A 23,524-nucleotide genomic window follows, 5' to 3' on the forward strand; every position below is an offset into this window, starting at 1 on the left:
TGGGCAGACTGACAGATAGATAGACAGACAGACATGCAGACAGTTAGATAGACAGACAGACAGACAGACAGAAAGATATACATGCAGACAGACATATAGACTGACACAGACAGACAGACGACATATAGACAGACAGGCAGACAAACTGACGATAGAAAGACAGACAGACATATAGAGAGAGACAGACTGACAGACCAACTAAGTAAAAGACAGACAGACATGCAGACAGACATACAGTTAGATAGACAGACAGGCAGACAGACAGACATATAGGCAGGCAGGCAGACAAACAGACAGACTGACAGGCAGACTGCCAGATAGATAGACATGCAGACAGACATATAGACTGACACAGACAGATGACATATAGACAGACAGACAGAGAGACAGACAGACAAACACAGACAGACAGATAAACAGAGAGACAGACAGACAGACCGACAGATAGACAGACAGATATACAGACAGGCAGATAGACAGACAGACAGAGTGACATAGATCGACAGACAGCTAGATAAAGAGAGACAGACAGACAAGCATGGACAGACAAGACAGCAGTCACAGACAGATAGACCAACAGACAGACTGACAGACAGAGTACAAAAGGGCTAAGGACCTTGCTCAAAGGGCCCAACAGTAACTGAATGGCGGAGCCAGGATTCAAACCAACAACCTTCTACGTTTATATCTGAATTAATTAATTGATTAACTGTGTTTTTTTCATTCGTGTGGAAATCGAAGGCTTTAGAAATCAGCTGTAATTACACGTAATGGAAATGGATTACAAACAACTCAACCATCAGCAGAACTACAACATCCCACAGCAGATTCTTCAATAAATACTATGACCATCATTATAATAATAATAATAATAATAATAATAATAATAATAATAATAATAATAATAACTAAAATTATAATTATTATATAATTATAATAATAATAATAATTATTATTATTGCTATTATTATTATTATTATTGCTATTTTATAATTATCATTTTATTTTTTTATTTTTTTATAATTATCATTTAATTATTATAATTTTTATTATTATTGTTATTATTATTATTGTTGTTGTTGTTGTTATCAGGGTCGCGGGATAGAGCCTATCACACACACACACACACACACACAAACACACACACACTCAGGTACAGAACATGGTAGGTTATGCTGGCACAGGTACCAATGCTACACTCAACACCCCACAAGTCCCACATATGTGAGATGGGGATCAAAACTGTGAGTGGTGTCAGCAGCTTTACTCTCAGCGGTGGTGGAGATAACAAGGACCAGATCCCAAAAATGCACAAAAGTTCACACGGTGCTGCACTAAATCACAGATAAGTGGAGCGTGACAGTGGCTTCCCTCAGGCACCCGGTGGTACCTCACCTCACCTCACCACATGTCACTAGATTTGCTTATTTGCTCAGTGATGAGGAGGCTGGCGCGGTTACTTCTCTCGGTTAGAACGGTCACCGCTGCACCGACGCCACCGAGGGGAAAATGAGAAATGAGTAAGAATGGGTTTCATTCACAACCAGATTGGTAAATCTCAGCTATTAACGTTGTGGGTGGTGATGCAAGAAAGAGGCAGAGAAAAACAAACAAAGAAAAAAGTTGAGCTATAGAAAGAAAGGAAATATTTATATAATGTTTACACATTTATTTATCATTTACTCTAAACAGAATTTACATCAAATTAAAATGTATTCTGTGACAAATATACAGCAGTCAAAAAAGTGAACCGAACCCAATACCCAGGATAAAGCATGTCAAAACTGTAAGGCTATAAAACTCAACTGAACCACAGCGAGAGCTATTATTTTTAAATAAAAAGCTTATTTTTTCTAATTATTTTAAAATTATATTCACATTGTTATTGCAAATTTTAAAAATACACTCGAGATACTGACATAAAGGAAAAAGTAATTTTTTTATAATTCATACTTCTTTAAAGATTGTTCTTTTTTGTATTTTTTTACTTACTTAAAGACTGTTATCTTTGTATTTTTTATAATTCATACTTCTTTAAAGACTTATTTTCTGTAATGTATACTCATTTAACTGTAAATTTTTTATTATTTAAAGACTTAATTTGTATGTCTTGTAATTTTTACATATTTAAAGACTATTTTTTGTAATTTTTTTAATCTTTACATTTCCACACACACACACACACACATATATATATATATATGTATGTATAAACACTCTTTATATCTCTATATTCTTGAAAGCTGCTCTAATGCAAATTTGCCCCTGTGGGATCTTATCTAATTCATCCTCCTGACTGAACCATTAATAGTTAACGACTAACGTACTGTTCCATTTCAAATTCTTAAATGCTGCTTTGATGTTTTTGGTGGAAAATGTTTCAAACCTTATTTAAACTCAGATTCTTTCACAGATAAAAGTTAGCACCATGTCAAACAGCCTAATTATCTCCGTCATGATAGCATGATCACATTCAGTAATCAGCACTTTATACACATCAGTCAGATGGGAGGGGGTTATTAGAACCCTCTAGGGACCCCCGGTGACCTGTTAGGACCTGTAACAGCAGTCCGGCGTGTTCGGCCACGTTCACTCAACAGCAGCATATGTTCACTTCAGTGAGCTATCGTCCAAATGATGAGGGGTCAGCGATGCTACTCACACGCCATCCAAACACAGCACGACATTTCTCAGACTATATTATATCAAAATGTAATTAAATAAAAAATGCAGCACTATGTGGCCAAAAGTATTTGGACACCTGACCATGAGCTTGTTGTACCACCTATTTAAAAAAAAACAAAAAACGGTATTAAAATCGAGAGAGATCTGTGTGACTTTTTAGCTATAATAACAGCCACTTTTCTGAGAAGGCTTCTCACAATACTTTGAAGTATGTCTGTGGGAATTTGTGCCCATTCAGTTAAAGAGCGTTTGTAAGGTTGGGCACTGATGTTGTTCAAGAAAACCTTGAGTGACGTTCCAGTTCATTCTGAAGCTGCTCAGTGGGGCATTTTTAAACAGAACTTTATGTCTTTATAGCAAAGGGCCTTCCCTAAACTGTTGCTGGGTTGTTGTGGCTCAAACACATAAATGCAATACATAGAAGGGGTGTCCCAATACTTTTGTCCGTATAGTGTATGTAGACACCACTGCTAATTATAAGTTACAGATGTTTGAACCACACTCATTGCTTACAGGTGTATAAAACCAATTATATGCTTCCACCTTTTAGCAATAGTATGGGGAAGGTCCTTTCCTGTTCCATAAAAAAAACATGCTATGACCAGTTCAGTGTGAAGGAACTCTAAAGACCAGCACAGAGCCCTGACCCAACATCTGTGCCTGACACCATACATCAGACACGCTTTAAAAATAAAAGCCATTTTGGCGAGGGTGTGTTATGACGATGTGACTTTCAGAATATTGAGTGTGTTACTTAGCAGAGATGGGAAGCGAGTACTCAGAATTGGGGCAGACGGGGGTGGGGGATGTTTTGGGAATTATCATGCAACAACCACAATGACTCAGTAACTCTAAACAGTCTGGTGGTGAAACTGAACTCTGTATCATCACAAATGGCACCTAAATGTATATATTTGTTATGAACTACTACTATTATTATTATTATTATGCTCATTCTTACCTATATATTTGATATAATATTTTTATATTCAATATTTATCCCTATATATATGTCTACTCACTCATTTTATCAACTCCACATACCATATAGAAGCACTTTGTAGTTCTACAATTACTGACTGTAGTCCATCTATTTCTTATACATACTTTTTTAGCTCGCTTTCACACTGTTCTTCAATGGACATGACCCCCCACAGGACCACCACAGAGCAGGTATTATTTAGGTGGTGGATCATTCTCAGCACTGCAGTGACACTGACATGGTGGTGGTGTTAGTGTGTGTTGTGCTGGTATGAGTGGATCAGACACAGCAGCGCTGCTGCAGTTTTTAAACACCTCACTGTCCCTGCTGGACTGAGAATAGTCCACCAACCAAAAATATATGCAGCCAACAGCGCCCCGTGGGCAGCGTCCTGTGACCACTTATGAAGGTCTAGAAAATGACCGACTCAAACAGCAGCAATAGATGAGCGATCGTCTCTGACTTTACATCTACAAGGTGGACAAACCAGGTAGGAGTGTCTAATAGAGTGGACAGTGAGTGGACACGGTATTTAAAAACTCCAGCAGCGCTGCTGTGTCTGATCCACTCATACCAGCACAACACACACTAACACACCACCACCATGTCAGTGTCACTGCAGTGAGTAAAGAGTAATTTTATATTATATGAATAGTTTCATTTCATTTTCATGTTTTACCACCACCTGGTCCTGGTCTCAGTGGGTCTGGTTTTCCTTGGAATGACTGGAGAACAGGATGCTGATCAGTTGCATTACAGTCACTCATGTCTGTATGTAGACGCCCAACCAGCCGATAGCACTGCTGAGGATTCGAACCCTGGATCTCAGCAGTACTGGGCGAGTGTAATTTACCACAGCGCCCCCCGAGCGCTCCATATAGAAATCTTGTTTAGTTGAAATCATTACTGTTAAGGGTGGATCAATCAGTTAAGGAGGTAATTTCTTTTTCACATCAGTGTAATTTAACTTAACGATATTTAACAGAACTTTTCTCCCCCTAAGCTGATATCTGTTCACTTCCTCTTCAGGAAAAACTAAATCAGGCAGTAGGTGCATCCTACCAGCCGTTAGCAAGGCAGTTCAGCCGTTCCCGGCAGGGTTAACGATTACCTCCGGTGCTTTTTAAATTCTTCCTATTAGTTTGGTGCTGTTTTTTACTGGGAGCCTGAAGTTTTCAGCTTTCATGCGCAGCTGGATAATGGGCTCCGAACCGAAAGGCTTCTAAAGAAAGAGCAAAACCCTCTCCGGAGAGAACGGGTGAGAGCGAAACAAAGAGGTGCTTTTCTCTTGTGTTTTTAATGTAGGCAGCAGCATCTGCCCGAGCTGTCAGAGGGAAGAAACGTTTTGGGAGGATAATTGGGAGGGACTCTGCATACCTGAGTGTGAGTGGGTGGGTTGTTCCTTCTTCCGTAGATGCCGAGAAGAGCATCCTGGGATATAGACAGGTTAAACTTGATGTAGGTCGGGTGATGAACGGTCATGTGAAAGCGCCAGAAGAACCCGGGTGGGATCATGTGCAGGACCTGGGTTCCGATTTCGACGTCGCTGCGCTCGATCGCTCGCCCACGCTGGTACTTATCTAGCAAAAACAACAACACCACAACAGGTGTATTAGCTAATAAAAACTGTTTAAACAATAGTGTGTAGACATATATATCTCTTCTCTGGCTTATACTAAACAAGCACTTTATTAGGTACACCTGTTTGGTACAGTGTAGATCAAGAACCAATAAGCAGAGGTAAAAAAAAATAAAATCAGTATTTTAATTAATAATAATGAAAAAATAATTTAAATTAACCAACCACATCCACCACGTTTAAGTTTTCAGTCCTGTTTGAAGTGTCAAAGTCATTTGAAGGTCTTTCAGTGAACTAACAAAATAATAATAATAATAATAATAATAAAAATAATAATAACAATACTATTGTTTCTACTACTACCAATAATAATAATAAAAATAATTAATATAATAATAATAATAATAATAATAATAATAATAATAATAATAATAATAATAAAAATAATAATAATAATAAATGACAATACCTAATTATAATGATGAGTTGCTAAAGTGGTTAAAGGCAAGAAAATTGAATACTAAATATTTTATGCTGTGTGATTAATTAATTTATCTTTTTTATTTCCTTTATTTAAAAAAGTAGTAGAAAGTACAAAGAAATAAAAAAAAAAAAAAAAATCATAAATTTGAGAATTAGGCAACAGCAACCACAGACAGTAAAGCAACTGAAGTCTTTTATCAAGCAAGAATGAACAAAAAATCCACTTAGAAAACTAAAATGATTAGTGTTCTCGATTTCAAAATAATTAAAAAATGTAATTACTATGAAAAGTGACGTAACACAGTGGTGAACAGGCCTCTATCTCAACTTTTTTGGAGTGTTTATATATTTTCCTTTTACTTTTGTCAATAGAATTAACAAATAACAGATTTTTTGCCTTTTTTGCATTTTATTTATTTATTTATTTAATTTATTTTTTGGCATTTTTTATTTAATTTATTTATTTATTTTATTTTATTAATTATTTTTGCATTTAATTTTTTTTTATTTAATTTTATTTATTTATTTATTTTGCAATTTACAAAACGTCCACGTTGTAGCAAGCAATAAGAATTGTTTATCCAGTTTCAGGTGGAAAATGTTATAATCAATAATGAATAAATTCTGGATTAATTATTGATGTGGATGTGGTAAATGTTGCAGGAACGTAGCATTGTGCCCAGTTGGCATTCGTCCCATGTTAGTTCTACGCCCAGCAGAACTAATTAAGTCTTTAAATTAACTGACTGGACAACCTCTTTTGTCTCCTCTAAAGCAGCCCATAAAAGTCGCACCAGCAAAGTGCAGAGAATTCATCTTGCAGTACGGCTCTATTGTGTCGTGGTAAATTTAACCTTCTTTGGCCTCTTTGTCGGAGCGGCCGGATTGTTAGCCGCCACCTTTCCCCCACAGGAGAGCGTCCACAGTGGGAAAATATATGGCAGCAGAAGCCCTCAGTCATTACCGGACAAAGACGAGGCAGACCTGAGCGCTGATTTATGGACGCCGCTGTTTATTTTCACTCCATAATGCATTAATCTCGCCTACTACAAATTATCCAGAGGCTCCAGTCAGTGAACGGCGGGAGCGATACGTCACGTGGTGATTCGGCACTAAAGGAGAACGTTTCTTCTCACTCAGTGCACTTCAGTTTCACTTAGAGCTCCATGCACAAGCAAAGATCTTTCAGAGAAGAAGAATGAACCCTTTCCCTCCAGGAAACTTCCACCAAAAATAAAGGTTTAAGCTTTATCATAAAGCTGCCGAGATGCTGGATGTATAACGTCAAGCGACTTACAGTACACAGTCTAAGCAATTCAGGGTCAAGGGCCCCGCTAAAGGGCCCAACACTGGCAACCCGACAGCGGTAGGGCTTGAAAAAGCAACCTTCTGCTTACTAGTCCAGTACCTTAACCACTAGGCTATTATTTAAACCACTATTCAGGGGAAAATGTGCTTCCAAAAATCAGATTTCATGGATTTTTAAAGATAGGAGCCACATTTCACGCCCGTCATTAAATAACACTCATAAAAAGAATCATAGTTATCATACAATACACAGCACAGCTTTAACACCCTAACAACTGAATGTAAACCTAGAACATCCAATGATGGTGAGAGACTTAATGTTCTGTCTCAAATACGAAAATTCTCACCCATGTTTTGCCCCCTCCCATGTCCACAGAAACAGCTTTAAACTTCGACATCTTGGACATTTTGACTAAGCGATTGCTGAACTGAATTGCTGTAGGATTGCTAGGACGCCTCATAGTGCAGATTAACCAGTAAACGTGAGGCACAAACATTAAATCTCTAAACACAAACCTTAAGTTTTGAATTTCACAGCAAATTGCATGTTACACGGTTAAGAAGGCTCATTATATGGTCTGTGCCAATTTTCATGGTACTGAATTAGGTAGGGCGTTAGTTACTGAGGAGTAAAGCTGGTGACTCCTTCATGTCTTTATAAATAAGGGAAGTTTGGCAGCAGTCATTAAAGGTACAGTGGTTTTTATCAGGGTCATTGAAAAAAAAAACAGAATCAGTGAGTGAGTGAGTAATGTTTTGACACTTTGACCCTGACCAGGATAAAGCAGAGATAAAACAGACGCTAAATGAATGAATGAATGAATGACTGTAGCTGGTACTTTAGGGCTGAAGGTAACGTTTTGTGAGGTTATAAAAAGATTAAAGACTTTACACTCACAACACATTAAATCTCTCACATTTCTCACAGATTATTCCCAGCATCACCAGTTACTGTAAAATGTTCCGTCGATAATTTCCTGGCGGCGCACGATAAGAAAACGCTGAGGTTCTTTTGAGCACTAAGCGTGAACGCTCTGCTCCTTTACAGACTGCTGGAGCTCCTGAGATTGACTGATGTCTGTAATTTCAGTCAGAAGGGATTCGGAAGCACCCCATAGTTCCCTGATTGTGACGGGGCTTTGAGCTGATTGTGCCGCAGCCGTGCAGCTGGAGTCACTCAGCTCTGCAGCACAAATTGAATTTCGGGATCTGAATGCAGCCTGATGAAAGAAAGATTCATTTCGACTTCAGTCTTCATTAGCTTATCAAAAAACATGTCGGCTAGCTTTTAAATTCAATTCCTGCGCTCGCTTCGGAGAATTAAGGCACTATTTCATTAGGACAGGACTGAGTTTTGTACATTCATCAAATAAGAGCTGCAGCTATTCAGGCTTTTCTCTCTTTTTTATTCATTTATTTGGAACAGTTTTGTAAATTAGCAGAATCCTACGGTTGCAGGCTGCAGCTGCACTTTTTCTGTGACTGAATGTTCGAAAGTCATTCGTCTACTGCTGATCGTGTGATCAGCAACACTATAAGGCAAGAAGTATGTGAACACTTGACCATGAGCTTGTTTGACATCCAATTTCAAAAGCATGAGCATTAATATGGGGTTACATCCCTTTCCGCATGGCCCACATATCCCTCTTTTGGGCCTTTTTATACAGTATGATGATAAAAGTGTGGGAATTTGTGCCCATTTAGTCTATTTTGTGAGGTTCGAACTGGTTTCCAATCAGCACTCCGTTTATCCCAAAAAATCTTTAATGTAGTTAAAGTCAGGGCTCCATGCAAGCTATTGGATTTCCTCACACTAAATTTTATTTATTTATTAGGATTTTAAAGTCCTGTTTTACACACTTTGGTTACATTCATGACAGGACAGGTAGTTACTGTTTATATATATATATATATATATATGTATATATATATATATATATATATATATATATATATATATATATATATATATATATAATATAATATAAATTTTTTTATTTTATTTATTTATTTTTTTTAAATTATTATTTATGCATTTTCTCCCTTTTTCTCCCTTTTAGCGCGTCCAATTACCCGATTACCCGTCATGCTTCCTCTCCACCAAAGCCGATCCCCGCTTTGATTGAGAAGAACGAAGCTAACCCACGCCCCCTCCGAAACGTGGGCAGCAGCCGTATGCATCTTATCACCTACACTTTGACAAGTGCAGTGCAGCTCAGCGTTGTGTACGGAGAGACACACCCTGACAGCACTCTTTTCCCATCTCTGTGCAGGCACCACCAATCAGCCAGCAGAGCATAAGAGAGAGACCCCATCCGGCTAGTCCCGCCTATATCTGAACAACAGGCCAATCGTTGTTCATGTGGCCGCTCAGTTTAGCCAGCAGGCAGAGCCTAGATTCGATGCAATGTATACAAGATCCCAGCTCTGGTTCCAGCGTGTGTTTTTACCACCTAAGCGGCGTTACTGATTGTTAACTTCAAACACAGTCATGGATAATTTTGTATCTCCAATTTACCTCACAGCAATAAAGACTGGGGGTGGAGTTTGCATGTTCTCCCAGTGTCTGTGTGGGTTTCCTCCAGGAGCTCCAGTTTCCTCCCACAGTACAAAGACGTGCAAGTGAGGTGAATTGGAGACACTACATTGTCCATGACTGTGTTTGATATTAAACTTGTGAACTGATGAATCTTGTGTAATGTGTCATGAATGTAACCAAAGTGTGTAAAACATGACATTAAAATCTTAATAAAATAAAATAGTCCTCACCATTATCCTGGTTTTTTGTCTATTTAAAGCTTTTTTTGTGTTTGTAGATTAGTGAGAAGTATCAGATCATCACCAGAGCCATACTGAGCGTTTTTCTGATTCTACTGCCTCGTATTTTAATTACAGACTGAACGGTTCTGTCAGGTTTCACAGCCTTGTCTAAATAAGCCTGTTTGCAAATCGACTGACCATAGCTTTGTTGGTGACTCCGATTTAGGATTTGGGGTTTTTGGACTGTTTGCCAATTGCATCCCAACAACACCACCATGCTTAACAGTATGTACAGTGTCGTTGGGTTGGCAACTACATTTATCTAAAATCAAATCCAAAACACAAACAAATTAAAGTGTGCAAAGATTTGAATGATAATCTTCTGAATCCACTGCATGTACACTGATGAGCTGATCAGCTACAGTCGTTTAAGTTTATAATTAATGAGTTTTGCCCCACATCCATCTAATCACATCTACTAGAGAGAAAAAAATTAAACAAATTCATTTCCAGTACTTCAGACACTGGTGATGTGTTTATATAAAACACCCTGAAGTTATCCACTTCCAACAATTACACCTGTAATCTGTTTCCAAAGGAACTCTGCTGTCTTTTCAATTAATATTATTATTCCTCAAATGCTAATGAAGCCCCGGCGCAGACCGGCCCGTTTAGTATGTGCGCTGTGTGACTCTGGGAAAATAAAATTAGAGACTGAGCTTCAATAAGGAGCCCGATCTGATCATGCTGCTGACCTTAATGGCTTCCTACAGAACTCGCCTGAGGAGAAACAGAAATATCAGAGCCGAGCGGGTCACAATAATTACAGGAATTCAATAAAAGCTTTTGGTACTGCAACCTAACAAGATTGGCACCACTCTTAGCCCTTTATTGCCAAATGAACGTTAGCTGCAGTCAGAGATGAGATAAAGGAGCTTAGCTGGGGTTATATATTACATTTTATTATATTGTTTAGTGAGAAACACGATGTTTGGGTTATGTGGAACCGCTCTGTCACTGTAAACGGTTCCTGTTCTGTACTGAGAATGTATTATAACATGGAGCATTGATTAAACGAGCTGGAGCAGAGAGCGATCAATAACACGACATGGTACCAAATGCACAATATTGATACACTCAGAATAAAACATCGCATGACTCATTAATTAATCCACCTACTGGAAGTATGTACAGTTCAGGTCTAAACTTTACATTTCAATGATTTCTGCAAGTAATACAGCATAATATTTGGTTCTATTTTCTTTAGCTCTTTTTTAATCAGCTGCTTTTATTAGCCATCAGCAAGCTTCTGTTACACCAATGGTCAAGTTTTCTGGTCCAGTAAAAGTACAGAATTGTATTTCTGGGTGCCCAGATGGCACAGCGGGATATTTTGCTTGGACACCTGTGCTGGGATTCTGAACTCTCTGAATCTCCGAGTCTGAATCTCAGCTGGGCACCCCAAGTGGGCACAATTGGTAGTGCCTGCAGAAGACAAAATTGGCCACTAGTCTGCTGTGTGGAAAAAGGGGGTGGGGTCTTTAATGCTGTGTAAGGAACCTGGTTAGTAGCTCGAGATGTCTGTACATAAGTGGAGGAAGGCGGAGATCAGTGCGTTACTCTCTGTGTGCAAGACTGGCCTCACGGGCCAATAAGAGGGGATTGGTGGACTGCACACATGTCAAAAGGAGTGTGTTTTATGCGTATATACGCTCCTCAGACACGATCGGGTTTCCCAGCCGTGGAAGACTAATTGACTACACTAAATTTGGAAAAAAGGAAACAAATGCATAAATGTTTGTATTTTCTGTAAAGTCCCAAATTATTGATAGTGTTGATCGTCAGGACTTTTTGGAAGGCCGCTCAACAAGCTTTAGCCCAATTTATTTACTACAAAACTTGTTCTGATGTGAACTGATGTGTGTTTGGGTTCATTGTACTCAACACACACACAATGGAGTTTAAATTTTCTTTTTTTTTTTAATTCATCCATCCACTTTCTGCACCAGAGAATAATACTACTACCACCATACTTGGTAGTAGATACAGTATTGTTTTCATCCATCCATCCATTAATCCGTCTGTCCATCCGTCTGTCCGTCCGTCCGTCAATCAATCCATTCATCCATCCATTCATCCATCCAATCAATCCACCCATCCATCCATTCATCCAGCCATCCATCCATCCATCCAGCCATCCATCCATCCAGCCATCCATCCATCCATCCAGCCATCCCTTTGTTCCTTCCTTTATTTATTTATTATTTATTCATTATTTTATCCCAAACTCTCCTCCAGAAAGCTCATTTTCATGAATGAAGTGACTGTTAACATAAGGAGTTTAAGCATTTGAGTTTTGCAAAGAGACGACTGTCCCAAGTATTTTGTCCTTACATGACATTGTGCAGGTCATTCTGACATCTTTTTGATGACATTTTTAGGAAGCATTAGGACTGTTTTAGGCTTGTCATGCAGGATGAATGAAAATTAACAGTGAGCTTAATAGCTCTGTGTCTTCATTCTTGAGTCACTGATGGATCCGAGGCTCTGGTTTTATTATAATTTAGAAGACTTTTGTGAGCGGCCTCAGATCCCCTGACATTATAAAATATCAGTCATTTTTTACAAACCTGAGACAAAGGACGAGCAGAAATGCAAATACTATATTATCTGAGGTTAAATTAAAGATAAAAGCATAAATAATGACCTGAAAATGTGTTAAAAACTACATTTCCATTGTCATCCACATATTTACGATGAAGTAGCAGAAGCACCAGCAGCACCAGCATGCATTTAAAATCAGAAATGTGACCAGCTGTGAAAAATAGTCCTGGTATGAATCCAAATACAGAAGTCTAAAGCACTCCTGCTGTTGGAAATAAACCAGTGGACACATTCTGATCGTAGGATCACAGTTGGAGCACTATTCTCCTCCCAACAACATTGCTGCACCTGATACAGTCAAACTAGAACAACATTGCCATTTCAGTGTCATTGCAAATGTGCCAGGGTGCTAAGAACGTCCCATTCGCCAGAAATCCTCCAGTGATGGGACACAGTGGGATGACAAAGTGTACAACGCAACAGTAAGGCTACAGGCTACAGTCATTGTATACATCAGTTCACCTGTATGGAAGGTTATAAAGGAGAACCTAATAAAGTGATTGAAACTTGAAACATGATAATTTATAGATAAATACTACAATTATAATTATACACAATCAAGTCACAATATTATGACCACTCCCTACTTTCGGAAGTCACGTTCCGTGAGCTGGCTTGGTGGGTATATAAGGTGTGTGATATGCTGTCTGCATATATATCCCTTGTTGCTCTTATGGGTAAGAGTACCATGGGTAAAACTGTTCTCCCTGGAGCGAATGGGATCTTCCAGCAAGACAATGTGACATGTCACACGGCTAGAAATGTCCAACACTGGTTGGAAGAAGATGACCAAGACTTCCAAGTACTACCCTGGCCCCCTAATTCCCCAGACTTGAACCCAAGTGAGCATCTGTGGGACCTTGATGGTCGTGTTTGCTCTATGGATCCTGCCACATGCCCCCTCCAGCAGCTGTGGGATGCACTGCAGTCAGCATGGCTCCAGATACCTGTAAGAGCCTTCCAGGACCTTAGTGAGACACTCCCAGCCACTCCCAACTAGCTGCTGTCCGTGCTGCACACGGCGGTTACTCTGGGTATTAGCTAGTGGTCATAATAATGTGACTCGACTGTGTAGTATACAGTATTATTATACAGCCCATAGTCCAATTGGGAAGCATGGTCCATTTAGAGTTCACAATACACATGGACACATGACCTACACTTTAATTCTAATGGCGTATTATTTCTATGTAATAATAGAGGTGTGTGGTCTACATGGCTGGCTTTTTTGCAGATTAACAAAGAATTTAGACGTAAACGTGTGACATGCAATTTCAGTCAACCACCAATCAGAGCCAGAAATACAGATCACAGTAACACACTGATGTCAAACTGGTTATAAATATACCGATTAACCATAACATTAAAACCACCTCCTTGTTTCTACACTCACTGTCCATTTTATCAGCTCCATTTACCATATAGAAGCACTTTGTAGTTCTACAATTACTGACTGTACTCCATCTGTTTCTCTGCATGATCAAGACCCCCACAGGACCACTACAGAGCAGGTATTATTTAGGTGGTGGATCATTCTCAGCACTGCAGTGACACTGACATGGTGGCGGTGTGTTAGTGTGTGTTAGGCTGGTATGAGTGGATCAGACCCAGCGGCGCTGCTGGAGTTTTTAAACACCTCACTGTCACTGCTGGACTGAGAATAGTCCACCAACCAAAAACATTCAGCCAACAGCGCCCCGTGGGCAGCGTCCAGTGACCACTGATGAAGATCTCAAAGATGACCAACTCAAACAGCAGCAATAGATGAGCGATCGTCTCTGACTTTACATCTACAAGGTGGACCAACTAGGTAGGGGTGTCTGATAGAGTGGACAGTGAGTGGACACAGTATTTAAAAACTCCAGCAGTGCTGCTGTGTCTGATCCACTCATACCAGCACAACACACACTTACACACCACCACCACCTCTGTGGTGGTCCTGTGGGGGTCCTGACCATTGAAGAACAGGGTGAAAGCAGGTTAAAAAGGTATGTAGAGAAACAGATGGACTACAGTCAGTAATTGTAGAACTAGTGGTTCTACAGGCTTCTATATGGCAAGTGGAGCTGATAAAATGGACAGTGAGTGTAGAAACAAGGAGGTGGTCATAATGTTATGGCTGATCGGTGTATAAACTATAAATAGGGACATTTCTGATTTTTTTCTATAAGTGGCAAGTCAGTACACAACAATAAAAAAACTCCAATCCAACCCCCTTCAAATTCTCATTTCTGTACCTACAGTACACAGTAGTCAGTAGGGAGAGAGATAAATTTGGGGAGGTTAAATCTAGTCGACAGTAGGATGAAGGCTCATTCATGCTGAAGTATTTCTCCGTACAGTAGAATAGATTAACGACCGTTTCATCCCGGCCGCTTCTGCTCCACGTACCTGTCACATTTAAAACAGGGCTGCGTCTGAAATACAGTGCCCATGGCATTATAAATTCGGCTAATCCCCCGCTCCTTATTCGGCTGCTTGCTAATCACAAGGTTTTCCGGATCTTGCTCGTCTCAAAGCGGCACTCGAGGAATCTGACAGTGAGCACTCGTTCTTCCCTGAAGGAATATTTCAGTATAAATCATGATGAACGTGGCAGAGCCGGGTGGCCGGGAATAAAGAAGAAGTGCTTCCTCTAGCATTCATGCACTGTTGGACACATACAGGGGTGCTGGGAGGAATTTTGGCATTTCCTGAAAATCACACACTGGGCCTGTTGCCTTCCTTCATTTCTCCTACTGTAACCTGTCAATTACAGGGAAGGTTTAGAAACAATCCAGTCTGCTTATTTTGTGTCTGTATTTTAAGAGCACAATTACATGTATTTGGTATGATTTTGCAGGCATTACAGAGTGCCTGCCTGCAGTCCAGTTTTGTGAATCTAATGATCAAACAACGGCAGCCATAGACAGTCAAGCAGCTGAAGTCTCAACAGTCTCAAGTATTAACAGGCAAAAATTCTGCCTATAAAGCTAAAATAATTAAAGTCAATAATTAAAGTGACTTGCAGGCATCCAATTGTATTTTTTAATTATTATTTTTTTTAAATATTTGTAATATGTACTTTTTTATGCATTTTCTTCTTTTTTTCCTCTCGATTTTAAGCGCATCCAATTTTTACCCGATTGCATTATGCTTCCTCTCTACTGGTACTGACCCCCACCCCTGATTGAGGAGAGCGAACTGACCCCCCCAACACGTGAGCAGTAGCTGACTGCATTTTTTCACCTGCACCAGGCAAGTTCATATGTGAATTAGCCCTGTGCATGGAGAGCCACACCCTGACCATTATTCCTCAACTCTGTGCAGACGCCATCGATCAGCCAGCAGAGGTCGCAATCACATCAGCTATGAGGTCCCTATCCGGCTTCCCACCCTATGTTCATATAGCTGCCCAGCCCAGCCGGATGGGAGAGCTGAGATTCTGTACGATGTATTCGAAATCCCAGCTCTAGTGTGCTAGCGTATTTTACCGCTGCGCCACCTGAGTGGCACAATCTGTACTTTTACTGAGTGATTTTGTAGTATTAGTGGTGCAAAATAGTGGCAGTGTTACACAGTTTCTGAATTTAGGTTCTGTGGAAAATATTGCAGAGCATACCATGTTCACTATACTTACTGTTACATTTACCACTGTAAACTTATTTTATGTCATTAATATATTTTATTGTACTGCGCCTTGGACGACACTCAATGGGTGTGTTCGAAAACCTAGTGAGCTGCCTTGCTGTCTTACTGCCTACATAGGCAGCTGCTTCAGTAGAGAGGATTCTAATAAGTCAATGACTTATAAGGCAGGTTATTCAAACACGCTACTTAGACAGCGAGTTCATCGGGTTTCGCATTTAGCATCTTGCAATTCATACCAATGGGATGGGGTGGCACAGCGCGCTAGCATGTCAACTAACATCTCCCTTTGTGTACCGAAAACGGTTACATTCGCTGACAAGCCCGAACTTGCAAATAAAAACACTTGTGCAATTTTATACAAGTTAAAAATCAATAATAATTTATTTACGTTTGAACATAACTTTGTTCATTTCTCCGCACCGTCAGCCATGTTTTTTTTATCTTTCTGTGAGAGAAGAGCTGCCGCACTGAATGCTGGGATTGCCTTGATCGCTAAGGATGCTTCCGATGCTCACTCGTTCTTGAGTCAAAATAGCATTGAAATGTTAAGATGCCTAACTAGACAGCTTATTAAGGCATCTAGGATTTCGAACAGCCTCCTTCTCGGGAGCGCGCGTAGGATGACGTAAAATGCTGTCATTGTAGAGAGCTCACTAGCTTTTCGAACACACCCATTATCTTTGAAGGCGCTTTATAAATAAACATGACCTGACTTGACTTTTTCCACTGTCAGTCCACGGTCCATCTGGAGTTCACAACACATGGACAAATGACCTACACTTTTATTCTAAATGTCTATTATTTTTATATAATAATATAGAAATATAGGGGTCTGCCTTTTTGGCAATGTTCAGGTTGTACAACTGTACACTGATTGCAGATTAACAAAGAATTCAGATGTGAGCGTGTGACTTGCATTTTTACAATCAACCACCAATTAGAGCCAGGAATTCAGATCACAGTAACACACTGCTGTCATGCCATAAATATAAACTGTAAATAGGGAATTTTCTGACAGACCAAAACCAAATTGGGCCGCAATGATGCATCAGATCAGTGTTTATGCTGCACAGAAACATAAGTCCTAAGAACCTTGGTTTAAGCTTTGCCTCGTGTCACTGTCTGTGAGAAAGTTTGCATGTTCTTCCCAAGTCTGAATAGTTAGCAGTCAGAGTACCTACAGAGTGTCATCATGAATTCTTTATAGGTTCATTTCTAATGCTGCAGGGGTATTACACCGAGGGTAATGAGATTAAGAGATTACATTAACACCAGCAATTTATTCATATAATCATCTCACATTTAATCTCCTGATTTAAAATATTCACTATTACTATAATATTTATACCCACCCTGGTGCCACAGAGCTGCCCGGTACTATACCGTATCATCAGAGGTTCTAAATTAGTAATAAACACATTTCAGAATCTTTAGCTGTTATTTTATCTTGATGAACAGTGATCTGATTTACAGCGATTTACGATTTTTACATATTTATAGCCCAACTGTCAGTGCAGTACCATCAACCAGGTATATTATACAGTACAAAACTATTATGTACTCATTTACAAACCCTGTGTGCACAAAATTTGGGTCTAACCTTGGCAAAGAGACAACTGTTCCATGCATTTACATGCTTTGTGGAGCTAAAGTTGCTCGTAAATGGCTTTAGGTGAAAATGGGTCGATCAGCTGGTACAAAACCTTATAGATTTAAAATTTGTACCGCTTCTGGCTCAGTCTAATGAATGCAGTCAAATTAGAACTGTTCATACAGACACAGAGAAAATACCAGCCGTAGTCAATCAATACTAATAATGAACCTCATATTATTCATTCATTTTGTGGATGAAGAAGTTTTTGTTCTGAACAGTCACAGTAAAAGAGCAGTTGTAGAAAATATGAACGTGTGAAATATGAACACTGAAATATGTCTGCGTGTAAACTTTTGTAAATCATCGATCAGATTGTCAACAGGAAGTAGATGAATCACGTTCTTTTACTGGGTTTTTATGGCTTATTAGTGCTGAGGTACCTTATGACAAGTTCACACTACATCACTTTCCAAGTCGTCAGGTCGCTGTACAGTTCACACTACACGACTTTCCAAGTGGTCAGGTCGCTGAACTGTATCACACTATACAACTGGATCTCTTGTAATCGGGAGTCTTTCAAGTCGGTGTGGCTCTCACACTACACGACTGATCGGCGATATGGGGTTTCACACTACACCATCTATCACCAACTGGAATCGCAGGCGAGCTTCTCTGGTCTCCCAAACTACGTTTTGTCACGAAAACAAACGTGAGAAGTGACGAGGGGTTTAATGATACCACGTCCAAAAATGCACGTCAACAAGTAGCGAGCGATCAAAGTTTGTGCGCTGATGTGCAGCATAAAATCAAATAGGAAAAATAGGAACAGAATGGATTGTTTGTTCTATAGTGAGTTGGAGGTTAATAATATTTTTTTGCAATGCAGCATTAATGTTTTGTTTTGTAGAGAACAATAAGGTCAGAAATACTGTAAAACATGTGTGTGTGCTGATGTATTCTGATATAAACTATATTATGCCCCTGTCCCAACTTTTTACAACTCCTCCCCTGCTTTTCCCCTCACACCGTATCTTGCATTCTCATTGGCTGTTCGACATAGCACTCATGCCAGTCGGGCACCTCAGATCCAGATATCTGACAAGCTAGAAATCTCTCTTTGGTCTCAGAGCACTCAGCGAGCCGCTCGGATCGAGTTGTTGAGTAGTTCACACATAGCGATTGAGAGCCAAGTTTTGATCGCAGAGCGAACGCCGAGTTGCTCCCGAGCTGGCAAATCTAGCATCGACCAGTCGGCGAGCAAAAATCAGGGTAAAAATTGTGTAGTGTGAACTAGGCATTAGTTTGCTAATAACAAATGTTAATAAATTGTAATAAATACACTATGAAATAAAATAAATTTTTAACAAGTCAACTAACAAGTGCATTTATGGTCAAATAATATTTCAATTCAATTACTTTTAATTCAACGTTTAACCCTAAACAAAAACAACCACCACTTTATTTAACACTGGCACGTACGTGACAGTTTGCAGGTCCCAAAAACACAGATTATTTTCATTTGCATTTGAGCATTTTTAAGAGAAGTGTGAGAAGGCGAGACCTGAAGAGAAAGGTCAGATCAGTGCAAAAACACACAAAGAATAGCGCACACAGACTACAAAAGCCAAATCCGGGAGAAATCCTGGCCAGATGGATTTTTTAGGTCCAAATAAGAGGACATTATTATTCAATCAGTGCAAACCTTTAATACTAATAAGAGTTCTGCCCAGCCTGGGGTACTAATGTCATAACCTTTATATTATATTTAGATTGTGCAGTATATAAACATGAAAACTTTTTAAAATTCCTTTAATTTATAAATATTTTTCATATAGAAAAAAAAAATACACTGTGTTATGTGGACATGAATCTACAGCAGCAGGTCCTCCAGACTAACATGTCTACTTTAAAGCTATAGTGTGTGACACTATTATTATTATTATTATTATTATTATTACTATTATTGTTATTATTATTATTATCATCATCATCATCATTAGTGTTATTATTATTATTATGAATACTATTATTAGTGTTATCATTCTCATTATTATTATTATTATCATCATTAGTGTTATTATTATCATTATTATTATTATTATCATTATTATTAATAATATTATTATTATTGTTATTATTATTATTATTGTTATTATTATTATTATTATTATTATTATTATTATTATTGTTATTAGAGTTATTATTATTATTATTATTATTATTATTATTATTATTATTATTGTTATTAGAGTTATTATTATTATTATTATTATTATTAGTGTCATTATTATTATTATTAAAATATTTTTATTATTATTTATTATTATTAATTATTAGTGTTATTATTATTTTTAGAGTTATTATTAATATTATTATTATTACTATTATCGTTATTATTATTATTATTATCATTATTGTTATAATTATTATTATTAATATTTTTTTTTTTTATTAATATTTTTATTATTATTATTATTATTCATTATTAGTGTTATTATTATTATTAGTTAGAGAATTATTAGAGTTATTATTATTATTGTTGTTGTTTTGTTATTATTATTATTATCATTAGTGTTATTATTATTATTATTATCATCATTATTATTATTATTATTATTATTATTATTATTATAATACATGTTCTCGTTTTTGTGATGTGCTTTGAAACCAGCAACAAAAGCAGACAATCACAAACCAAATATCAAAGGCTAGGATCAATCCCAGAGATTTGGAGATTTGGGGACCTCTCTGGTAGAAAAAACACACACTGATGTATCTGATAGCTGCTGGTAGCAAGTCAAAACACATTAGCTTGCTACCAACATTAACGTGCTATTCTACTGACATTATGCAAGAATTAATTAATTAATCCGCTCACATGTTGCAGCTTTAAAGACCTGTAAAGTACGTTCACACTGTTAATAATTAGCCATGTGCTAACCTCCTTTGGGGGAGCGGAAGATCTTGTCCATGCTGTACGTGTCTAAAGGGGTGATGGCACTGGCACTGATCCTGGAGTCCACGTTCTGTTTGCTGATGCCGTTCTCGTACAGATGAGCCTCCGACGCCTTCAAATGCCACGTCAGGCCAAACAAGTGCACGGCTGTGGGGCAGAACGGAGGGGGGGAAATGGTAAAGACAAGAGCAAACAGGCCAAAGAAACAAGGTCAAACCCAGACAAAACACAGCCCTGACAGAATATATGTATATATATAGCATCAGCAATCACAGAGCAAAGAGCTTAGTGAAAAAAAGAGAAAGAAAAAATCAGGTTTTAAATCCCTCAGCGTTTTTATGATGAGCAGCATGACCAGCCTGGTAATTAAGCAGACCTCGGGCACAGTGTAAATCAGAGCAATTATTTTATACAGAAATAATGATCTGTCTGCATATCGGGGGTGTGTATGATGGGCGAGTCACTTCTGTTCATGTCAAACTGTCTGAGAAGCAACAGCACAAACCACCTACTGATTCCCAAAAACATCATTAACTATTCACTCATTTATTCATTCATTTATTCATCAGGGTCCAGGTGCCACTGCATGCTCTGTCTATCCTGGAAACACTTTGTATCTATGACTACTTTAAGACCAAGACAAGAATAAAATACGAGGGTTCTTCAAAAAGTTTCCGCACTTTTTTCAACTCTATTTATTAAGGGGGGCAACACTGTGGCTCAGTGGGTAGCACTATCGCCTCACAGCAGGAAGGTCCTGGGTTCGATCCCCAGGTGGAACGGTCCGGGTCCTTTCTGTGTGGAGTTTGCATGTTCTCCCAAAGTCTGCATGGGTTTCCTCCGGGAGCTCTGGTGTCCTCCCACAGTCCAAAGACGTTCAAGTGAGGTGAATTGGAGACACTAAATTGTCTCTTGTGTAATGAGTAACTACTGTTTCTGTCATGAATGTAACCAAAATGTAAAACATGACGTTAAAATCCTAATAAATAAATAAATAAATATTTATTAAGAATTTTAAAAACAGCCGCTCAGGTGGCGCAGCGGTCAAACACACGCTGGAACACCAGAGCTGGGATCTCAATACATCGTATCGAATCTCGGCTCTGCCTGCCGGCTGGGCTGAGCATCCACATGATTAACAATTGGCCTGTTGTTCAGATAGGGGTGGAATATTAAAGCTGGATAGGGAATCTCTCATCACTAATGCAATTACAACCTCCGCTGGCTGCACAGAGATGGGAAAAGAGTGCTGTCAGGGTGTGTCTCTCTGTACACAGTGCTGATCCACATTGCACTCGTCAAAGAGTAAGTGACGAAATGCATACGACTGCTGCCCACGTGTCGGAGGGGGGCGTGGGTTAGCTTCGTTCTCCTCAATCAGAGTGGGGATCAGCATTGGTGGAGAGGAAGCATGATGCAATCGAGCAATTGGACGTGCTAAAAGGGAGAAAAAGGGCATACAAATTATATAAATATACAGTGCCTTGCAAAAGTATTCAGCCCCCTTGAACTTTTCAACCTTTTGCCACATTTCAGGCTTCAAACATAACGATATGAAATTGTAATTTTTTGTGAAGAATCAACAACAAGTGGGACACAATCGTGAAGTGGAACGAAATTTATTGGATATTTTAAACTTTTTTTAGAAATAAAAAACTGAAAAGTGGGGCGTGCAATATTATTCAGCCCCCTTGCGTTAATACTTTGTAGCGCCACCTTTTGCTGCGATTACAGCTGCAAGTCGCTTGGGGTATGTCTCTATCAGTTTTGCACATCGAGAGACAGAAATTTTTGCCCATTCTTCCTTGCAAAACAGCTCGAGCTCAGTGAGGTTGGATGGAGAGCGTTTGTGAACAGCAGTTTTCAGCTCTTTCCACAGATTCTCGATGGGATTCAGGTCTGGACTTTGACTTGGCCATTCTAACACCTGGATACGTTTATTTGTGAACCATTCCATTGTAGATTTTGCTTTATGTTTTGGATCATTGTCTTGTTGGAAGATAAATCTCCGTCCCAGTCTCAGGTCTTTTGCAGACTGCAACAGGTTTTCTTCCAGAATGGTCCTGTATTTGGCTCCATCCATCTTCCCATCAATTTTAACCATCTTCCCTGTCCCTGCTGAAGAAAAGCAGGCCCAAACCATGATGCTGCCACCACCATGTTTGACAGTGGGGATGGTGTGTTCAGGGTGATGAGCTGTGTTGCTTTTACGCCAAACATAACGTTTTGCATTGTGGCCAAAAAGTTCGATTTCGGTTTCGTCTGACCAGAGCACCTTCTTCCACATGTTTGGTGTGTCTCCCAGGTGACTTTTTATAGATATCTTTGAGAAATGGCTTTCTTCTTGCCACTCTTCCATAAAGGCCAGATTTGTGCAGTGTACGACTGATTGTGTCCTATGGACAGAGTCTCCCACATCAGCTGTAGATCTCTGCAGTTCATTCAGAGTGATCATGGGCCTCTTGGCGGCATCTCTGATCAGTCTTCTCCTTGTTTGAGCTGAAAGTTTAGAGGGACGGCCGGGTCTTGGTAGATTTGCAGTGGTCTGATACTCCTTCCATTTCAATATGATCGCTTGCACAGTGCTCCTTGAGATGTTTAAAGCTTGGGAAATCTTTTTGTATCCAAATCCGGCTTTAAACTTCTCCACAACAGTATCTCGGACCTGCCTGGTGTGTTCCTTGGTCTTCATGATGCTCTCTGCGCTTTAAACAGAACTCTGAGACTATCACAGAGCAGGTGCATTTATACGGAGACTTGATTACACACAGGTGGATTCTATTTATCACCATCAGTCATTTAGGTCAACATTGGATCATTCAGAGATCCTAACTGAACTTCTGGAGTGAGTTTGCTGCACTGAAAGTAAAGGGGCTGAATAAT

At 39.0% G+C, this 23,524-nt stretch overlaps 1 protein-coding gene across 1 annotated transcript in view; it reads right to left on the minus strand.

Annotated features, from left to right (window-relative positions):
- The window catches only part of LOC134319304 (teneurin-1-like), a 301,993-nt gene that overhangs the window by 118,924 nt on the left and 159,545 nt on the right, over nt 1-23,524 (minus strand). The window contains exons 6-7 of the mRNA XM_063000393.1: nt 20,627-20,788; nt 5,045-5,247 (exon numbers count right to left, since the gene is read on the minus strand). Coding sequence (XP_062856463.1) covers nt 5,045-5,247; nt 20,627-20,788 — 365 coding nt within the window. The remainder of the gene's footprint in view (nt 1-5,044; nt 5,248-20,626; nt 20,789-23,524) is intronic.

The sequence above is a fragment of the Trichomycterus rosablanca genome, chromosome 8 (genome assembly GCF_030014385.1).
Source record: "Trichomycterus rosablanca isolate fTriRos1 chromosome 8, fTriRos1.hap1, whole genome shotgun sequence".
NCBI lineage: Eukaryota > Metazoa > Chordata > Actinopteri > Siluriformes > Trichomycteridae > Trichomycterus > Trichomycterus rosablanca.